The following is an 18,399-nucleotide window of genomic DNA, read 5'->3' as shown; positions in this document are numbered from 1 at the left end:
TGCAAGAACATGTTCTTATTTAGTCAAACAGGATAACTGAATGATTAAAATCATTTGACCAGAAAATTGGACAATTAAACAAGATTGACTACCAATTTTTCAATTACAAAAATACTGATATGCCAGATAGTTAATGCAAGGTCTCGATAATAGATTTCAGTATGTTTACATGTGTCTGTTAATGGCTACTATATAACATATTAAATGCTAAGCTTCCAATTTCACATTCTGAACACCTGTGCAGAGGCAGTCATACCATTGCATGTCTCATCAAACTTGTCAACAAGTTTTTATTGTTGTCATGATATTATTAATGTTATATTGCTTGGTAAAAACACATCATTTTCAAGTAATATCTTGACAATTTGTTAAATGGTCAATAAAATCATTTGGAAGTTATGATGTTTTGGAATTTGTTGAATGATGAATGATTATGCTATGTATTATGTTATTTGATTTCTTACATACTTTTATTTATTTGATATATATTTGTGCAACTGAAATGAAAAATATTTTAATAAGCTGCGTTCAGGTTCGGGACTATAATGTCTGCATTGTATTAAAGTAGTATTCAAAAACTAATTTTGTTCTTCATCTAATATTCAAAGAACAATAAAGAAAATCATAACTGATAAGCATGGATTGTTCCAGGATTTAAATAATTCACTGCTTACAGATAAACAAAAATGTATTCTTCTCAACAAGAAGATCAATGAACACTAGGAATAATTGCATATCCCAAAAACATACATCAAATTTGAACAAATTTGTTCACCATGGCACTTTTTTAAGGAAAAATATTGATTACATGAAAGACATGTATTTGTAAATTGATTCCAGATCTGTTTGTAAACATGACTTTCAAACCTTCCCTTATTGCCCAATACATCATCAGAAGCCAGTGTTTGTTGACCAAAAACAGCCAACAATTAAACAGCTCATCAGGTAAGATGGAAGGTGAGTAGCCCATTTTGTTTGCTTTATTGATATTCAATCATTTATTTATCTGACCATGCTTCAATTTACAGCAAAATTGATTATCAGAACGTAAACCTGGCTTGATTTTGTTTGGAAATGTCTCCCCCCCCCCCCTCCATGACCCGTGAAAGAGTGGTAAGGAAAATTGGGTTCCAATATTGATTTTCAGATCATGGGTGAAAACAAAACATACCTAAGTTCTCAGTATAAATCTTAAAATGTATGCAAACGTGGGAGAAAAGGTGATTTTGTTGCACAAAGCAGTGCACATAGTCCATGGGTCGGTTGTTTGACATGTCTGTATAATATTGAAATATTTTGCATGTATGTTGTAAACAGGCAATAATGGTAACATAAATTTAAAATTTCTAAATAAGTTTTAACAGAGCAAAACATTTGCTTTATTAGTCAAGCAATACCAATCCGTATGTAATGATTTCTTACCAGTTTCTCTCCTGATAGGACCTCAAGTAGTGATAGTAGAACCACGCCATCTTTGATGTCCTCAAACAGGTTCTCTACCTTCATAGGGGGAATCTTCTGTGAACATACACAGCAAAAGATGAGCAACAAAAGTGCTCACAAAAATTACCTCAAATAAACATAACCCCATAATTGATCCTGATAGAAGTGCCAATCAATGGGTTGTTATAACTATGTGAGCCGTGCTCTGTGAAAGGGGGTTTAATGCATGTGCCTAAAGTGTCGTCCAAAATTGGCCTGTGCAGTCTGCACAGGCTAATCAGGGACGACACTTTCGGCATTAATGATATTTTTCATTTAAAGAAAGACTCTTCTTACTAAAAAATCAAGTTTATGCAGAAAGTGTTGTCCCTTGTCCCTGTATAGCTTCTGCGTGGACTGCACAGGCTAATCTTGGACAACACTTTACTACGCACATGCATTAAACCCCCTTTTCATAGAATGCGGCTCATTTATTTGCTAAAAGGGACATCACAACATTAAATAATATTTTCCCCGCAAAATGAGGACAAACAGAATTATCTCGTAAACGGGCATACAGAGCTGAAAGGACTTTTTTAAATTAGACAAGAATCCAAGGGCATTTTTAGTCCTCATTGAAGTGACCAAAAACTTACAGCTGCAAATTAATAAGTTGTTAGTTGTGAAACAGTACAACAGTATTCACTGAAATGAAATCTTTCAATAATTGCATTGCTTTTAAGGTAAGTCATTGCTTAAATTATTCAAGTGTGCATTATATTTTATAAACATATACAGGTATCTTTATCTTTTCAAGGTCAAACAATAAGGATATGTTTAATAACCTCAAAATTTGCACAATATTTTCAAACATAACATTTACTAAAGTTTAATGGAAACAAGGGTTTTGCTTATGCCTTCCTGTCTTCCATGATTCCAATTGTTCACAGCTCTTATAAATTTCCATGCATAAACATTTTCAACATTATGTCTCTTAAAAGCAATATAGGTTTATAGGCATATGCAGCAATGCGTACTGACTTTGAGAACTTGCATGACTTTATAGTGGACAGAGTAGCTTCTAACAAGACTGCCCTAATGTGAAGGCTGGTCTGGGGCTTCACTTGCCACATCTGGCATAAGACCCATTTCTGCATAACATCACTCATTGTATTATAAGCATGTCCAATTTGTTAACCCTTTACCCCTTATTAACGCATTTTGATGTGTTTTCAGTACCTTAGAAAATCTAGTTAAATAAAAAATCTTCTTTACTAGAATCAAGTTTTAAAGGCTTCATTTCCGACCTTAAGATACTGATGAGCAGCAAACAGCATAAAAAACCTGAACAGACTGAAGAGTTACTCACAGGCTGTTCTGGTTTTATGCTAGTTGCAAAAGCCATTTTCACTTTGCTTCTGAACAGCAAAGGGTTAACTTAACATTAGATTTCCAACAAGATCAATGTGGACATTGGAACTGATTTATGAGCCTTATTGCAATATGTCTATATGTGTCTTGTTCTGATAAAACTGGGCATAATGCATGTGCGTAAAGTGTCGTCCCAGATTAGCCTGTGCAGTCTGCACAAGCTAATCATGGACGACACTTTCCGCTATTACTAGATTTTTGGTAAAAAGGGACTTCCTTTAAACGAAAAATACCATTAAAGCGGAAAGTGTCGTCCCTGATTGGCCTGTGCGGACTGCACAGGCTAATCTGGAATGACACTTTACCTTTATGCACATGCATTAAGCCCAGTTTTCTCAGGACAAGGCTCATATCATTACAACAACCCCTACCTGTTTGAGGTATGTGTTCATCCAGTTTGTAAATGTCTTCTTCTGCACTCTCTCTTGTTCATCTGAAAATACACAAATGAAATACCCATAAAATAAGACAAATATATATCCACTTAAAAAATCAGCAATTAAGGAAATTCTGCAATATATTCTGAGTGCTTTAACTAATTTATGGTGCCAATCAGAAAATGATTGTGGTTTATCAGTGATTCTACTGTTTAAATCATCGGTGAGTCTATTAAAATTGGCAGGGGTTTATATAGACATATTCCTACAATCCTAATATATGGTGATGATAACAACAGTGAGTAAATCAGGGTATCTTATGAATGACTTAGGTAGACTTGCTGTCTACAGTTTCTTCACTAAATACACATTATCTGCCATTCAACCAATCATACAAGACTGGACGTGTCAATCATCCTTATATTAATAGTTCTACCATTACATTATCCACTTTACATGATATATAACCCTGCTAAAATGACCAAATAAATTCTTGCAACACTTCAAAATACATATTTCACAATCATCCCAAGCTAGCTACCATAAATACTGTTGCATGCAGTCTGTAACCTAGGAGACTATGCCATGTGTTTATTCCATATTGCCATGTAGGAATCAATGACAGGCACAAGTGTAACTGTATTGACATAAATGGAAATAAACTATGCAAACATCATATAGGGTCTAAACATGACAATACAAGACAGTGCCAGTGAACATATTGAAGCCACACTCTGAGTAAATGGGGCTTAATGCATGTGAGTAGTGTTGTTGGGACGAAACTTTCCATTCTTATGGAAACATTTTTTATAAAGAAGCCTCTTCTAAACACAAATCCAGTCTAAGAGTAGTGTTTTCCTGGTTAGCCTGTGGGAACTGCACAGGCTAATCTGGGCAAGACTTTACAGACATGCATTTAGCATTGTTTTTCCAGATCAAGGCTCAATAGTTTAGTACAGTAACTCAAACACAAAACAGTGATCAAAGAAATAATTGTTACAAGAAGCCCTTAGATCCACTGAAAGATTGGCCCATTAAACTTTTCAGGCAATAGGAACAAAGTTCCATATATGGAAACACTATGATGCAAAAATGCTGAACTTACAAAAGGTATTCTCAATCTCATTAATGCTTTTCTTGGAAAACAAATGAAGCATTAAAAGAACTTCATTTCTTATTTTTGGACAACTTGATGATTATCTTTTATACAGACAAACAAACAGTTTTTTGGAACTTCTTTTATCACTTCTGTTACATGCATTAAGGCATTGCAATACAAACAAGTATAGATCTTTTTGCTGTCAGGAGCTGTGGAAATCAATGAAAAACACACATGTAAAAGCACATTTTCAGCCTGATGTTATTTTAGCCCCATATATTTTAGTAATTTGTTTGCCATTAATTACCAAGCTTCAGTTGCTAAGAAAATGCTGACAATACATACAAGGCATGTGTGTGTATCACATAAAAAATGTCAATAACACATTTGGAATGATTTACATGCATTTACAATTGTGCCTATTCATATGATAAACACAGTCAATAATACTCTCCATGGATCATAATAGAGCCAACCAGCCTGCCATGACATCAAAACATGCCAATTCATTAATATTCATTTAACATTGTCACAAATGGTTTCAATCAAACATTATCTCCAACACATCAACTAATCCATTATTTACAAAAACATCCATGCATGCTGATGGAAAAATCAATCATTTTACAAGTATTGCATTTTATTTTAAACACTTCAAAGTGCTATCAAATAAATTTTAAACAAAAATATGTGTTTTGATGTAACAGAACACTAAAGCAGCAATATTCCTATGCATCATGGTCAGTGGTGGAAGGGGTGGTGTTGAAGATGACAATGATATTAATGATGATGATGATGATGATTGTGACAGTGATAATGATAGTGTCTGTCCTGTTGCTAGCACATTTACATAGGGGCCGTGCTCTGTAAAATAGGGGTTTAATGAATGTGCTTAAAGTGTTGTCCCAGATTAGCCTGTGTAGTCCGCACAGGCTAATCAGGGACGACACTTTGCGCCTAAATTGGATTTTTGCTTAAAAAAAAGACTTCATTTAAACGAAAAATGTCATAAAAGCAGAAAGTGTTGTCCCTGATTAGCCTGTGCGGACTGCACAGGCTAATCTGGGACGACACTTTATGCACATGCATTATGCTTAGTTTCTCAGAACACTACTCATATTTACAATTTCTGAATCATTAAAAAACCCACACACAACAATCTCAATAAACAGCCTTGTCGGTATTTCAGTGTACTCAATTTATAGTCAAATTATGACAGCTATATGGAGGTAACATGTGATGATCAAATAGAGGGAATTCAAAAGAACCACAGCCCATGAAGGCCAATCAATGGTATTCAAAACGCAGTGTACCATTGTAACTATTTTCAATATTCATACTTTGATAATGCATACAACTTGTAACGTAGTAATATTTTGAGGATTATTATTCAAATTTTGTTGCTCAATCAAGTACACTGAAAACATATGAATTTCTTATAACTCAGTTATTATTATATGGCTTAAATAAGTATTGTACAGGAAATGAAATCAAGGATGTGCTAGAAGATGAAAACCACATATGTTTGTGTGTTTTTACATAAATGTATTTACCAAATGTATTATTTCACTATTTTGACCCATCATTGCCTTACATAACTGCTTCTAATAAAATCAATTTGCATCTCCATGGAGTAACCACCATATAAATGCAATACTGCAAGAACATCTGATTTCCAAAGCAAAGTCCACCAATCGCAGATAATTAAACTGGCGCATTAATAACAACTGTTACTGACTTTCCAAATGATGACCCAGGCCCAATAAAGCTCAATCCAGTATAAGTATTATAAATCAACCTGGTTATAATGATACACCTTAAGATGTCATTTTATTTGATAAAGCAAAAACATTTTGAAATATAGTTTGTTTCTTTATAAAGGAAACTTGAACAAACCTATTGAAGTTGTGATATGTATATTAAAGCTTTGAACTTCTTGTAATTTTTTCATATAGCAAACGATAAATAAGATCTATTTAAAAGCTTATTTTTTCCCTAAGTGATATACCTGACAACGACTGCTTAATTACATATAATTGCATACTATGCCTTTTCTTCAAAACCTTCAACTCTTAAATGAAATAGAAGCATGTCTTTATCCAAACACTAAATGTTTCATTTTTTTCAGTTTTTTGTTCAGGTTGGTTCATAAAATACAATTTTACTAAAATGAAACCGTTGTGTCAAATAGTGTCAATTAAGTTCATGATCAGTTCTTATCTTAATGTATTTAATCTTAATATCCAAAAAAGTATAAACTGACTAAAATAAGAAAATTTCCCATAACAAATCTTCTCCTAATACATGTTTTTGTTGGAACAATCTCTTCACTTATTCAATATAAAGAAAGTCTACATAAGATCTGAACTATTTCTGTTCAGATTAAGATCATTTAAAAATAACATAGACTTCCACTTACATCGTTTCCAAGAATATCTAAAGTACCACATATCCAAAATGTCTAAAACATTCCAAGAATATCGTAAGTACCACATATCCAAAAGGTATAAACCATTCTCAAAATCCAAATGCCAGTAAATTCACCATGACCCAAATGCTTACTCTTGTATGCATAGGTCAACTTAATTAACTGCCTAATAAGCAATTAGGCTTTCCCTATCAGATGCCCAAAGGCAATACCATCACTAATAATCCTGCAAGTAATTCACAGTGTTTATATCATCCATTGCAAGGATATGTTTTCTTCTGTTTTGCAAACACTTGTCCTAGTAAAAATGAAATATACTGCACCAAATTGAAAACCATCCAGAAAAGTATTATCTACAAAGTTTTCAATTGATGATAACTGCTGTAACAGTATTTTTTGAAATTTCAAAAAACACTGAGTTGTGGACTCAACAGATAATTTGGATTAAAACAAACTACAAAACAATTAAATACACATGTGCATATAGTAATTTTCATTTTATGTTTGAGCCGTGCACTGGGAAAACAGGAGTTATCTGGAACAAAACTTGTCCTATAAACTAGATTTTCTTTTTCAAAAAACTACCTTAAACAAAAGATCGATTAAAAGTAGAAAGAGTAGTTCCTGATGTGCGAACTGCTCTGGCTAATCTAGGATGATACTTTATGCACATTAAGACAAGTTTTTATCAATTTTTTCACTGGATCACATTATTTTGATAAACACAATATTGATTAAACACACCTACAAAACAGTTCAAACTGCAAACACTTGCCCTTCCTACTGGGCTTATGAGCAAGCAATTGACAGTGGGAGGGGAAATATAACATGCAGATCCTAATGACTTAATTATTCTCTTTTGGGAGACCTATCATCCTCTGTAGGGTATTAGCACCTGTAGAATTACAAGACAACCCTGGCTACTGGCCACCACAGTGCATCACCAAGTGTGCATGGTAGTTTTTAATTTCAGACACGCTTTATGAAATTTGGATTATTTTAGTTGAAGTAAGATTTTGAAATACAATTATAATTGTTTTTTCCTCATTTTGGTGGTGTTTGTATTTATTTTCAAGCGTAGTAATGTTAGTGAGACAAAATACTCGGAGCCCTTGTGTGTGACGTCATCACGACAGCCGCCTTCTTAATGTAAACAAAGTGATCGGAATCATGAAGCGCAAAGTGATCAAAATCAGGATACAATACACTGTATAAAGGAGTCATACCATACAATGCTTGCGTAAAGCTCAATCACCATCTGTTTTCAAAGGTTCTCAAAATATTTAAGTGAAGAATTGTCATCTTCACAAACTTTCATACAAAGAGATACATAAACACCACATTTTCAAAGGAAAAAACAGAAATCTTATTCAACAAGGGCTGTTTGTAAAACATGCATGCCCCCCATATGGGCTCTAAGTTGTAGTGACAGCCATTTTGTAAATATGTTTTTTGTCACTGTGACCTTTACCTTTGACCTAGTGACCTGAAAATCAATAGGGGTCATCTGCGAGTCATGATCAATGTACCTATGAAGTTTCATGATCCTAGCCATAAGCTTTCCTGAGTTATCATCAGGAAACCATTTTACTATTTCGGGTAACTGTGACCTTAACCTTTGACCTAGTGACCTGAAAATCAATAGGGGTCATCTGCAAGTCATGATCAATGTACCTATGAATTTTCATGATCCTAGGCATAAGCGTTCTTGAGTTATCATCCAGAAACCATTTGACTATTTCGGGTCACCGTGACCTTGACCTTTGACCTAGTGACCTGAAAATCAATAGGGGTCATCTGCTAGTCATGATCAATCTACCTATCAAGTTTCATGATCCTAGGCATAAGGGTTCTTGAATTATCATCCGGAAACCATTTGACTATTTCGGGTCACCGTGACCTTTGACCTAGTGACCTGAAAATCAATAGGGGTCATCTGCAAGTCATGATCAATGTACCTATCAAGTTTCATGATCCTAGGCATAAGCGTTCTTGAGTTATCATCCGGAAACCATTGTACTATTTCGGGTCACCGTGACCTTGACCTTTGACCTAGTGACCTCAAAATCAATAGGGGTCATCTGTGAGTCATGATCAATGTACCTATGAAGTTTCATGATCCTAGGCCTAAGCGTTCTTGAGAAATCGTCTGACAACCACCTGGTGGACAGACCGACCGACCGACATGAGCAAAGCAATATACCCCCTCTTCTTCGAAGGGGGGCATAAATATTGTTGTTCCAATACAAAGTCAATGATAGTCACACTATACTACAGAAGACATATTGACCCACAAGAACTTATTAATGATTCAACAGATTAAAGATTGCTGCTAAAATCTGGTCATGTCAACACCAATGTGGATCATCAGCCATAAGATATATAAATCCCTACATTGACTTATCCAAAATACAAACATTAAACAGCTTATATTGACCACAGATTATTCAAAAATTCAGAATACCATTTAGATGCAAATTCTACCAAGTCAAGAGCCAATGAACCTCTTATGATGACTATAGATGTTTATAATATATTTAAGACAACAGGGCCGAATTTATACAAGGAAAACAATGTGACCTCCACGACAGAGCCAACTTTAACCCAATAGGCATTATTTAAAAAGACTTTGCATAGAGCCATAATACAATGTTTCACACCAAATAAAAAACCTCTGAGCATTGCAGTGATATTGCTTCATTACCAATATTACTTCAACAAATGTTATGAGCAAGTTTCAAGAAGAGTTTTTAAATGTGACGTTTAGAGTGTTCACAAGGTTACTATATAGTCATTTGAGGAAAACTGCTTGGTCTTGTGGTGAACATGTTTTATTTTTAATAAACAAGAGGACCATGATGGCCTGGTTTTCTTTCATGATGTCCCTGGTGCTTTAATGTCAATTCATCCAAGATATATCCTGTAATATCAAGCGTCCATGTGGTTGTAGTAAGGACCTAACAATACTCATGGAACCTGGGCCTGTATTCACCAAACAATTTTTAGACTTAAGTCTAAGATTGAAGAATATTCTTTGAACTGGAATATTGAAGAATTGCTTCAATGTTTAGTCAAACTCGGTATTAACCACCTCTATCTAAATCATTCTTCATGGGTTTTTTAAATCACATTATCACCAGTGAAAGATTGTATATATTACAAGTCTGGAAGTTGGTTTCTTGGTTCTAAGTCTATTCTTTATTTGTAAGTCTAAGTTGATGCCCAAAGCAAAAAACCCATCATAATTATACTAATGAGAAACAAATGGAAGCAATAATTAGGACCCACTTCAGTTTATTGCTTTAGCACTTTCTGCAATTACTTTCAAGGCTAGGAAACACTATACAAGTGCACTGACCATCGCAGACATAATATGGAAACAATTTGTGTCTAACAGCTTTTACACCTTCAAGATGTCTGTTTTCCTCTCAAGTCATGCAGCAAAAAGACATTGCCCTTTTTGATGTTTTGTATGCATATTGTATGCCTCATTTGTTTCTATTGTAAATGAATTTTACTGAAATCAGCGTACAAACACCTTAACTGAGCCACAAAGTCTCTCTGGACAAGGCATGTAAAAGGTTAAAATTGCAAATAATAAGCATTACAAAAAAGAAGATAAAAAGAAACAAAAGTTGTTGTTTTTTTTTTCAAAATATCCTGTTTATGTTAACATTTTCTTGAGAAACTAAATGAACAGTAACAATTAGAGCCTACTTTTTAAAATAATATATCATTTACTACAAAAACATGTTGTATCAATGGCTAACTGAATCTTGTATGATACACTATTTGTAAATGCATTATGTTGCAGTATCAGATCAATTACAAATGGGTATGGTCTTAATTCTGACCACAAAACCTCAGTAATCAATACCCAATAATTCTATCAGCCAGTAAGGTCTGTATTGTAATAACCTGATAGATCTTTGCAAACACTTGGGAATCTCTGCAAACATTTTTGTACCAGGATACCAGTTAAAACAAAGCCTGTTATCACCCCAAATCAATTATACCAAAGATTTAAAGAACCCAAAGAAGAAAGGAATTATCCTTACTGGTTTTGTGTCTCTGCCAAACCACTTAGCTTAAGACAAAAAAATAGTTCTATGAAAATTAGATTGCAATAAATTTAGTTATAAAATGTAATTGTACAATATGGGTCAAATGGGTTAAATTGGTAAAATATTTAATAAATCATTCTGCTATTTTTGGTGAAAAGGTGGGCAAATGTGTAAAAAAAAAACAGTTTTCTTGCTCATGATGTTTGTGGAACCAAAATTCTGTTTGATTCCCTGATAGTTAAGTATAACTTAAAGATGAAATATATTTTCATCTACTGTACATAACAAAATCTGGACAATATTGTATCTACTGAACTGAGAAAAATCTGGACCTTAATTGAATATGTCTAAATATATAAAATATTCAAAATATACAATGCATAATAATAATTTGACAAAATCCATGATAATTCCCCTCATGAAAAGACCAGCTTCCTTCCCTAGAAGAGGTTAAGAATGATCTGACATTATTGCAATCTAAACTGACATGTACTGTCAACTAAGTGTCAAATGTAGCCACAGTAGCCAGTAAACAAAGATGACCAAAGTGTCTAATAAATATACATAAGTGTAGCATTAATGGCCTATTAAATGCTTTTGGACACTTGAATAATTTGTTCCTATAATTTTTCCATTTTAATATGAGAACTTTGGCCAATGGATCATTTTGGCTCCTTAAACACGTTTTGTCCCCTTTGAATTCTTTTTGCCTATTGAATGCATCACTTCAAGCATCATTATTTCACCACAATAAATGTCTTATTTTCCCAATACCATCCCATATCTTACAGGAAAATTTTGTATGCAATGTAAAAATGTCAAAATGACCATTGCACAGAAATCTTTTTATCCCACTTTTACAGCAAATTCGGTTGATTAAAGCCCCGTCGATTAAATATCATCTATAATCAACGACAGGAAATTACGTCAATATTTCGACAAAATGACGTCATAAATCCAGCTAAATTATCCAGTCTAACTAATGTTGTTTAAACAAAAATGTTTACAAAATAAAAAGTGGGATAAACAGAATAAATGATTAGTGTTGATTATAGATCAGGTTTATCATGCTCGGCACGAAAACGAAAAAGCACTCGCCAAGGCTCGTGCTTTTTGTTTTCTAAGCCTCACATGATAAACCTGATCTATAATCAACACTAACCTATTATTCTCTATATTCATAATTGGTGCAAACGCTTCACTTACTTGATTATTCAACAAATAAAACATTAGTGACAGATAACTGATTTTGACACTTTCGTAGCTAGCCTTTAATAAAGCCTTCAGGGTTAAATGTTTTGAACCAAAGGTTACAATATTCAGTAAGATTTTATTACATATGACGCCTTTATAGATAGAAACTGTATCAATGGAATTCTTTGCTTATCTAAGTGAGATAACAGTCAAAGTTTGTAGTTTGTCTTTTAATAAAAAAACACAATAAGATAAAAGATTTAAACTAAAAATGTATTTAGCAAATTAAAGGTTTTTTTGTTCTTCTGAACAAAAGGCAAATATTATTAGAAGAAAGAGCACAAGTTTAGAACAAAATTAAATTAAGTTCATCAAAAATAGCTCTGTTAGGAAAATAACTATGGAACCTAAAATATACACAAAATAAATAAATATTAGTGAATATTTAACTTTGTTTCATCTCTTGTGGTACAAAATACATGACAATGTTAAATTACTTATATTACTTATAGTAGACTCAATCAAGTTTAAAAATAACATTAAAAGTAAAACAGCATATTCTAAATTCAGGACATACACAGCTATTTTCACTGCAATCAATAGCTATAAGGCTGTATGATTGTGAAGCGTGATCTTTACTGTCACATACAGTACAACAAGTAACGCTGCCCTCACCTTTCAGCGTGAGCACACGCTCTGCAAACACCCGGGTCTGATACGTTACATTCTGATAATTTGCCATATTTGATTATTTTCTCGTTTTCCTTCCTTAAAGAGCTGTCACATGATTTCCTACATCTTATCCTTATTCTAAATATAGCCTTCAGTCATGGCAAAAGCTATTTCCCAGAAAATATTTCCATAGAAACTTGAAACCGAAAGTAATCCATGTTTGTTGTGAGTTGGATTTTTTTTTCTGGTATAGTTCTAGCAGTGTTGTAAATATTGTTTTTTTTTTTTATTGTTCAAAATACACTGATATAGTATGCAACTAGTCCTACAATATCAATGTCCAATTCACACCAGTGGATAAAAGTTGCTAATTAAACAGGTTGCAACAATGTGATGGAATCCAATAACATCAGATAGATCCTGGGGCCTTTACATACATCAGCGAAAAATCAAAGTTGATTAAATATTTAAGCCATGTTTATGCCACAGCTGACACTTAAGAAGAAAAAAGTGTCCCTCATCATGAGCTCTATGTGGCTCACACTGTAAAATCCACTACGAAACCAGGTGAGTTGCTGGAACACTGAAATAACAATGGCTTAAAACTTCACAATTAATCTGAGATCCAGTTATTCGCAATCACTCCCATGTCCCTTGCTCCGCCTTCCAACTACCGTACTAGTGACGATCATTGATCAATATCTCCTGTGAAGCATTCAATGCAACCTTAACACCTAACATGGAATGATTTCTTCCCGCCAAAATCTATATCAATACTTAACCCTCTATAAAAGCTTTACATAAAAGGTATAAATCAGAGGCGTTTGAACTGGAGCATGTCTATACTATCTACTATCTTCATACTGATTGGTTTAAATATTCACTCCTCTTCTTGGTTTGGATTAAATACATTATTGTAAGATTTTCATAAACGTAGCTCCAATATTGACAGCGGCTAAGCAAACTTTAATTAAACCATTGTATTTAGTGTGTACACTGACAATGGGGTAAATATATTTCAATACAGTGTGAATCCAGGACCTTTTAACATACCAGAGATTTTGGCCAAATCTTTTAGTAGAGGCTATATGGACAACACCCAGACCAGTTTAGTGGTGCCAAAGCTAAATTATCTATGCAAACAAAATGTCAGTAAACATTTTTATTTTTACTTATCCCTTTCCCACTAAGAAGCTAAGTGAAAATGGCTATGTGCAAACAGCATAAAACCAGAACAGCCTACCAGTAACTCGCAGTCTGTTCAGGTTAAGTGCTGTTTGGTGCTCATCAGTATCTAAGAGTTGAAAATGAAGCCTTTAAAACTTGAATCTAATAAGAAAGGTCTTCAATACAATCTTACTTTCTTAGGGACCACAAATGCATCAAAATACATATGGGCCGTACTGTAAAAAGAGGGTTGAATGCATTAGCGTAAAGTGCCATCCCAGATTAGCCTGTGCAGTCTGCACAGGCTTCTCAGGGACAACACTTTCTGCTTTTATGATACTGTTTATTTAAAGAAAGTCTCTTCTTAGCAAAAAACCAATTTAGGCGGAAAGTATTGTCCCTGATAAGCCTGTGCAGATTGCACAGGCTAATCTGGGACGACACTTTATGCACATGCATTAAACCCCTTTTTCACAGAGCGAGGCTCATATCTAAGTGGTAAAGGGTTACAGAGAAAGCAAACCAGGGTCTTGACCACTTGGCAATTATTCTATACAATTACATACCAGTCCATCAGCTGCAGCTTATTTATGGCATCAAAACTTTTGAATTAATGAGATCAAAATACACAACTATCAGACAATGATTTATGAGGTAATATTTTTTACTGCAAAGAGGAAACAATTACAGTATATTACAAAACAAGAGCACCGCATAACGGGTGCCACGCTCGGCTGCGGGTGCAGTTTTGAATAGATGAAAGCTTGTCAGATTTTTTTATTTATTTTAGAGGTCACAGTGACCTTGACCTTTGATCTAGTGACCCAAAAATGGGTGTGGCATGTAGAGCTCATCAAGGTGCAGCTACATATGAAGTTTCAAAGTTGTAGGTTGAAGCACTTTGATTTTAGAGCCAATGTTCAAAACCTTGACAAAATGTCAAGGTTTTAGCGGACGGCGGGCACGACACAACGAGCTGGCTATGACAATACCTTGGGTTTTCTCCGAAAAAACAGCCCAGCTAAAAATATGGTAAAAACCATTTATAGCCAATTGCCTTCAATTTCATACATATAAATATATGCTGTGGTCATTTATGCACATTTGGCAAGTTTTTCAATTTTCTAAATACATAGTTTATGTGCTATATGAAAAACAATGTAAAATATGCATCATTATGATTGCATAACTGAGTGCAGATCGATTCCAAAGGAATCAGATCAAAATATAGCAACTAAAAACAAAAACAAAATACATTAATAACCATCAGTATGAATAAGATATTTAACATACTTCATTAATTTTGACACCAATGACAAGAAAGCTGCAATTAACTATGCATTATCCATTTTCAAAGATCTTTAAATATAAATTTGAGAACAACCATAAAGCAACCCTTGAAAAGCATGTTGCTGCATACACTGCAACGCCGATATATCGCGGACCAATATATCGCGCTGTCCAATATATCGGGCTTTGGCTATGGCTCCCAAAAATCCGACGAGCATGATCACTTAATGACATGTTTTAATCTGAGAATTCGCTAACTTAAGCAAAAAACCGGTTCTAGCTAGTATTAACACCCTATATGTCGCGGCTTACTATGGCACGCAGTGAAGCATGAAAAACAGTCGATAAGTGACAGTGATGTGTACACAAGGCTGGGGTTGTTTTTAACACTTAACAAATAACGAAATAGTGTCATTTCAAAGGTAATAATGGCAGTTTACTCGTATATAAATCGTTAAATTTCGGTACTGGTCATGAATTTCTTTGTTCTGATAAAAAGCGCGCAAAAATTGGCGTGGGTGTATTTATTTCTAAATAAAAGTTTCGTAGCCGGTACAACATTGATAAAATTTATTTTCCATTAAAAGTTTCGTTGTAAATTTCAACTAAAGTACCGCGGTATCTCGAGAATTATGTGGCATTGACATTTCCTCTTAATAAAATATCATTCAAACACACTGTATCGTTACCGTTACGCTGTTTCAGTTCCTTCATTAGGACTATTTATAAGGGTAAATTCAAATATATGCACAATTATATTTAATATGTTTTTTTTTATGGCAAGAATTCTTGTTTTGAACTGTTTCCCGAGCGATCGTACATGAAAATGAAAAATATAATTTACATTTTAGTTTTTAAGATAAATACATGTACAGATACCTATATTGTTATGAAAAATGTTTATTGTAGAATTGGTTTGCAATTATCACTATACAAATATGTAGTAGCGCTGTATATAAAATGAAAACATTGGGGAAATGTGACAAATTAACCGCAATACAATTTAGTTAGACATTTCTCGAGTTATATCGCGCGCCGGATATATCGCGCTCGCGATCTTTGGACCCCAACAACCGCGATATATTGGCGTTGCAGTGTACTAATTCCATAGATCTAATTAAGCACAAAATTGCATGTAAGCTAGCCAACTGATATTGTAAATAATTGATTTAGCTATAATTAAAATGCTGAGCAATTTGCTGACATTTTGTATGAAGTTGGTTTGGAAGTGGGAACACAAGGGAGATTAACTCCGCATTTTCATCCACTTAGCACAGACAGAGTTGCAATTACTGATCTCATGAAATCTGTTTGACTTCACTCTTCTATTTGGGTCAACATGAAATGCTAAAATTATTAGAATCATCATGTATGTACAACAGCAAAAAACAAAATCTGCTATTGCAAGCCTTGAGAGAACTTTAATACTTCTTCAAAGCCATCATTCTTGCCATGTATTTAATTATTAATGCCATTAGAAAAAATTTCAATTAGTTTATTAGACATTTTAGCAAATCATATAATGTACCCAGTAAGCATGAGCATGCACACAAGCAAATCCCTTAGATACAGGCATTTACATCACTTATGAAATTAATTTAAATATACATCTGGTGTCAAGTCTTGTGAACAGGTCATTTAATTAACACATCTAAATTAAACCAGGGCCCTTGCTACATTTTGAGGGATTGGGGCCAGGGCCCTTAGAGGGGGGCATTTCGTTTTGGGCAAAAAGGGGAATTTTAGAAGATCTTTTCACCAACCATTCAACTCTTAAAATTGCTATACTTTAATGTGATTTACATAAATATACATGTAATCAAAGGTTAATAGCACGATACAAGCTGGCAACATAGGTATCAAATTAAAAAAAAAAAAAAATTTGGAGGGGGAATGTTTAGCTGAAAGCTGAAATAGGGGGGAAAAGTATACTTTTTTCATGGGGGTAGCCGCCAATATTCGGTGGTAAAAAGGGCAAATCGAGGGCCCTGTAAACCTATGGTTGGACGAGTTATTTTTTCAAATAGACATGTCCAAGACAATTAACTTTTTTTCCAAAACCTTATGCATAATGCATTGGTTAAAAACAAAAGCAATCGCCTTCCTTTCCCAACTCTTTGACTGTCTGAAAAACATGCTCAGGAAAATAACAATACTCAATAGAAACATGAAATTATTAGATCACTGGCCAATATATCAGAAGCTAGTAAGCACTACCAGTATAAAGCTCTTCAACAATAACTCTTCAAAAATATAGAGCCACTATTTTCAAATGACAAACAGAAATTTAAATAAATTTATAAACAAATGAAGCAACTTTTTTCTTACCAGGATTTTTAGAACTCTCCATATTGTCCACATTATTTTAATAAACTATCAAATACATATGATTTTCTGTTGGAATGTTATCCGTTATTAATACACGCATTAAGACAATTAAGTCACAATCAACCAGACAGGTAGGTCCCAGTGTTCACTAATAATACCCTGAATAAAATAAAAAAAAGCATATTTCCATCTAAGTTCACTAAAAATGTGAAAAATATTCATCACGAAAGAATTGCAATATGCTCTAAATATCAATCAAGATAAGACAGACTAGACCAAGTTTGAAATTTTTGTTGACACCTAAGTTGCTTGAATATAATATAGTGATCAAGGTGAGAGGTAGACTTCTATCATCATATATCAACGAATGGACGACACAATATTAGCTCGCTATAATCTCCCTATGTTGTTTTATTAGAGGCCATATTTTAAGGACTATTGAACAATCTTGAAAACTTAACGCCCAGCTGCGAGTAGACAGATAAACAAATTTCAAAAGGAACATCTCCATAAACAAACATGCTAAATTTGCAGAATGTTTTCGGACAGTTTATGTTAAATGTTGCAGTTTTTTTTTCTCCGTATATTCACAACTTCATGGCTACAATGCAGTGCTCCAACTAGACCACAACAGAGGCGTGCAGTACCCTGCTGCCCACAGCCCCAATGACCCTGCTTTTTTGAACACCAACCATGCCCTTTTTTGATCTGAACACATTCTTAAACAGGAAATTGTATTTGAAGTTTTAATAACTTAATAACATTTTACAGTGAAACTACTGCAATTATTTTTTAAAACAATGGTATAAATGAAAATTAATTGAAAATGAAATATATACATATATACATATATAAAACATGATATAATGAAAATATGCCACAGCGATAATATAAATGACGGCAAAGGCCTAAATGCCATTTTTAAAC

At 33.9% G+C, this 18,399-nt stretch overlaps 1 protein-coding gene across 1 annotated transcript in view; it reads right to left on the bottom strand.

Annotated features, from left to right (window-relative positions):
* Positions 1–18,399, bottom strand: part of LOC127873263 (muscle-specific protein 300 kDa-like) — a 106,603-nt gene that overhangs the window by 45,473 nt on the left and 42,731 nt on the right. The window contains 2 exon segments of the mRNA XM_052417037.1: positions 1,423–1,518; positions 3,225–3,286. Coding sequence (XP_052272997.1) covers positions 1,423–1,518; positions 3,225–3,286 — 158 coding nt within the window.

The sequence above is a fragment of the Dreissena polymorpha genome, chromosome 3, assembly GCF_020536995.1.
Source record: "Dreissena polymorpha isolate Duluth1 chromosome 3, UMN_Dpol_1.0, whole genome shotgun sequence".
In the NCBI taxonomy this organism is placed as follows: domain Eukaryota; kingdom Metazoa; phylum Mollusca; class Bivalvia; order Myida; family Dreissenidae; genus Dreissena; species Dreissena polymorpha.
Note: the sequence above shows the minus strand (reverse complement) of the source record. Positions and strands in the feature narration are given on the sequence as shown.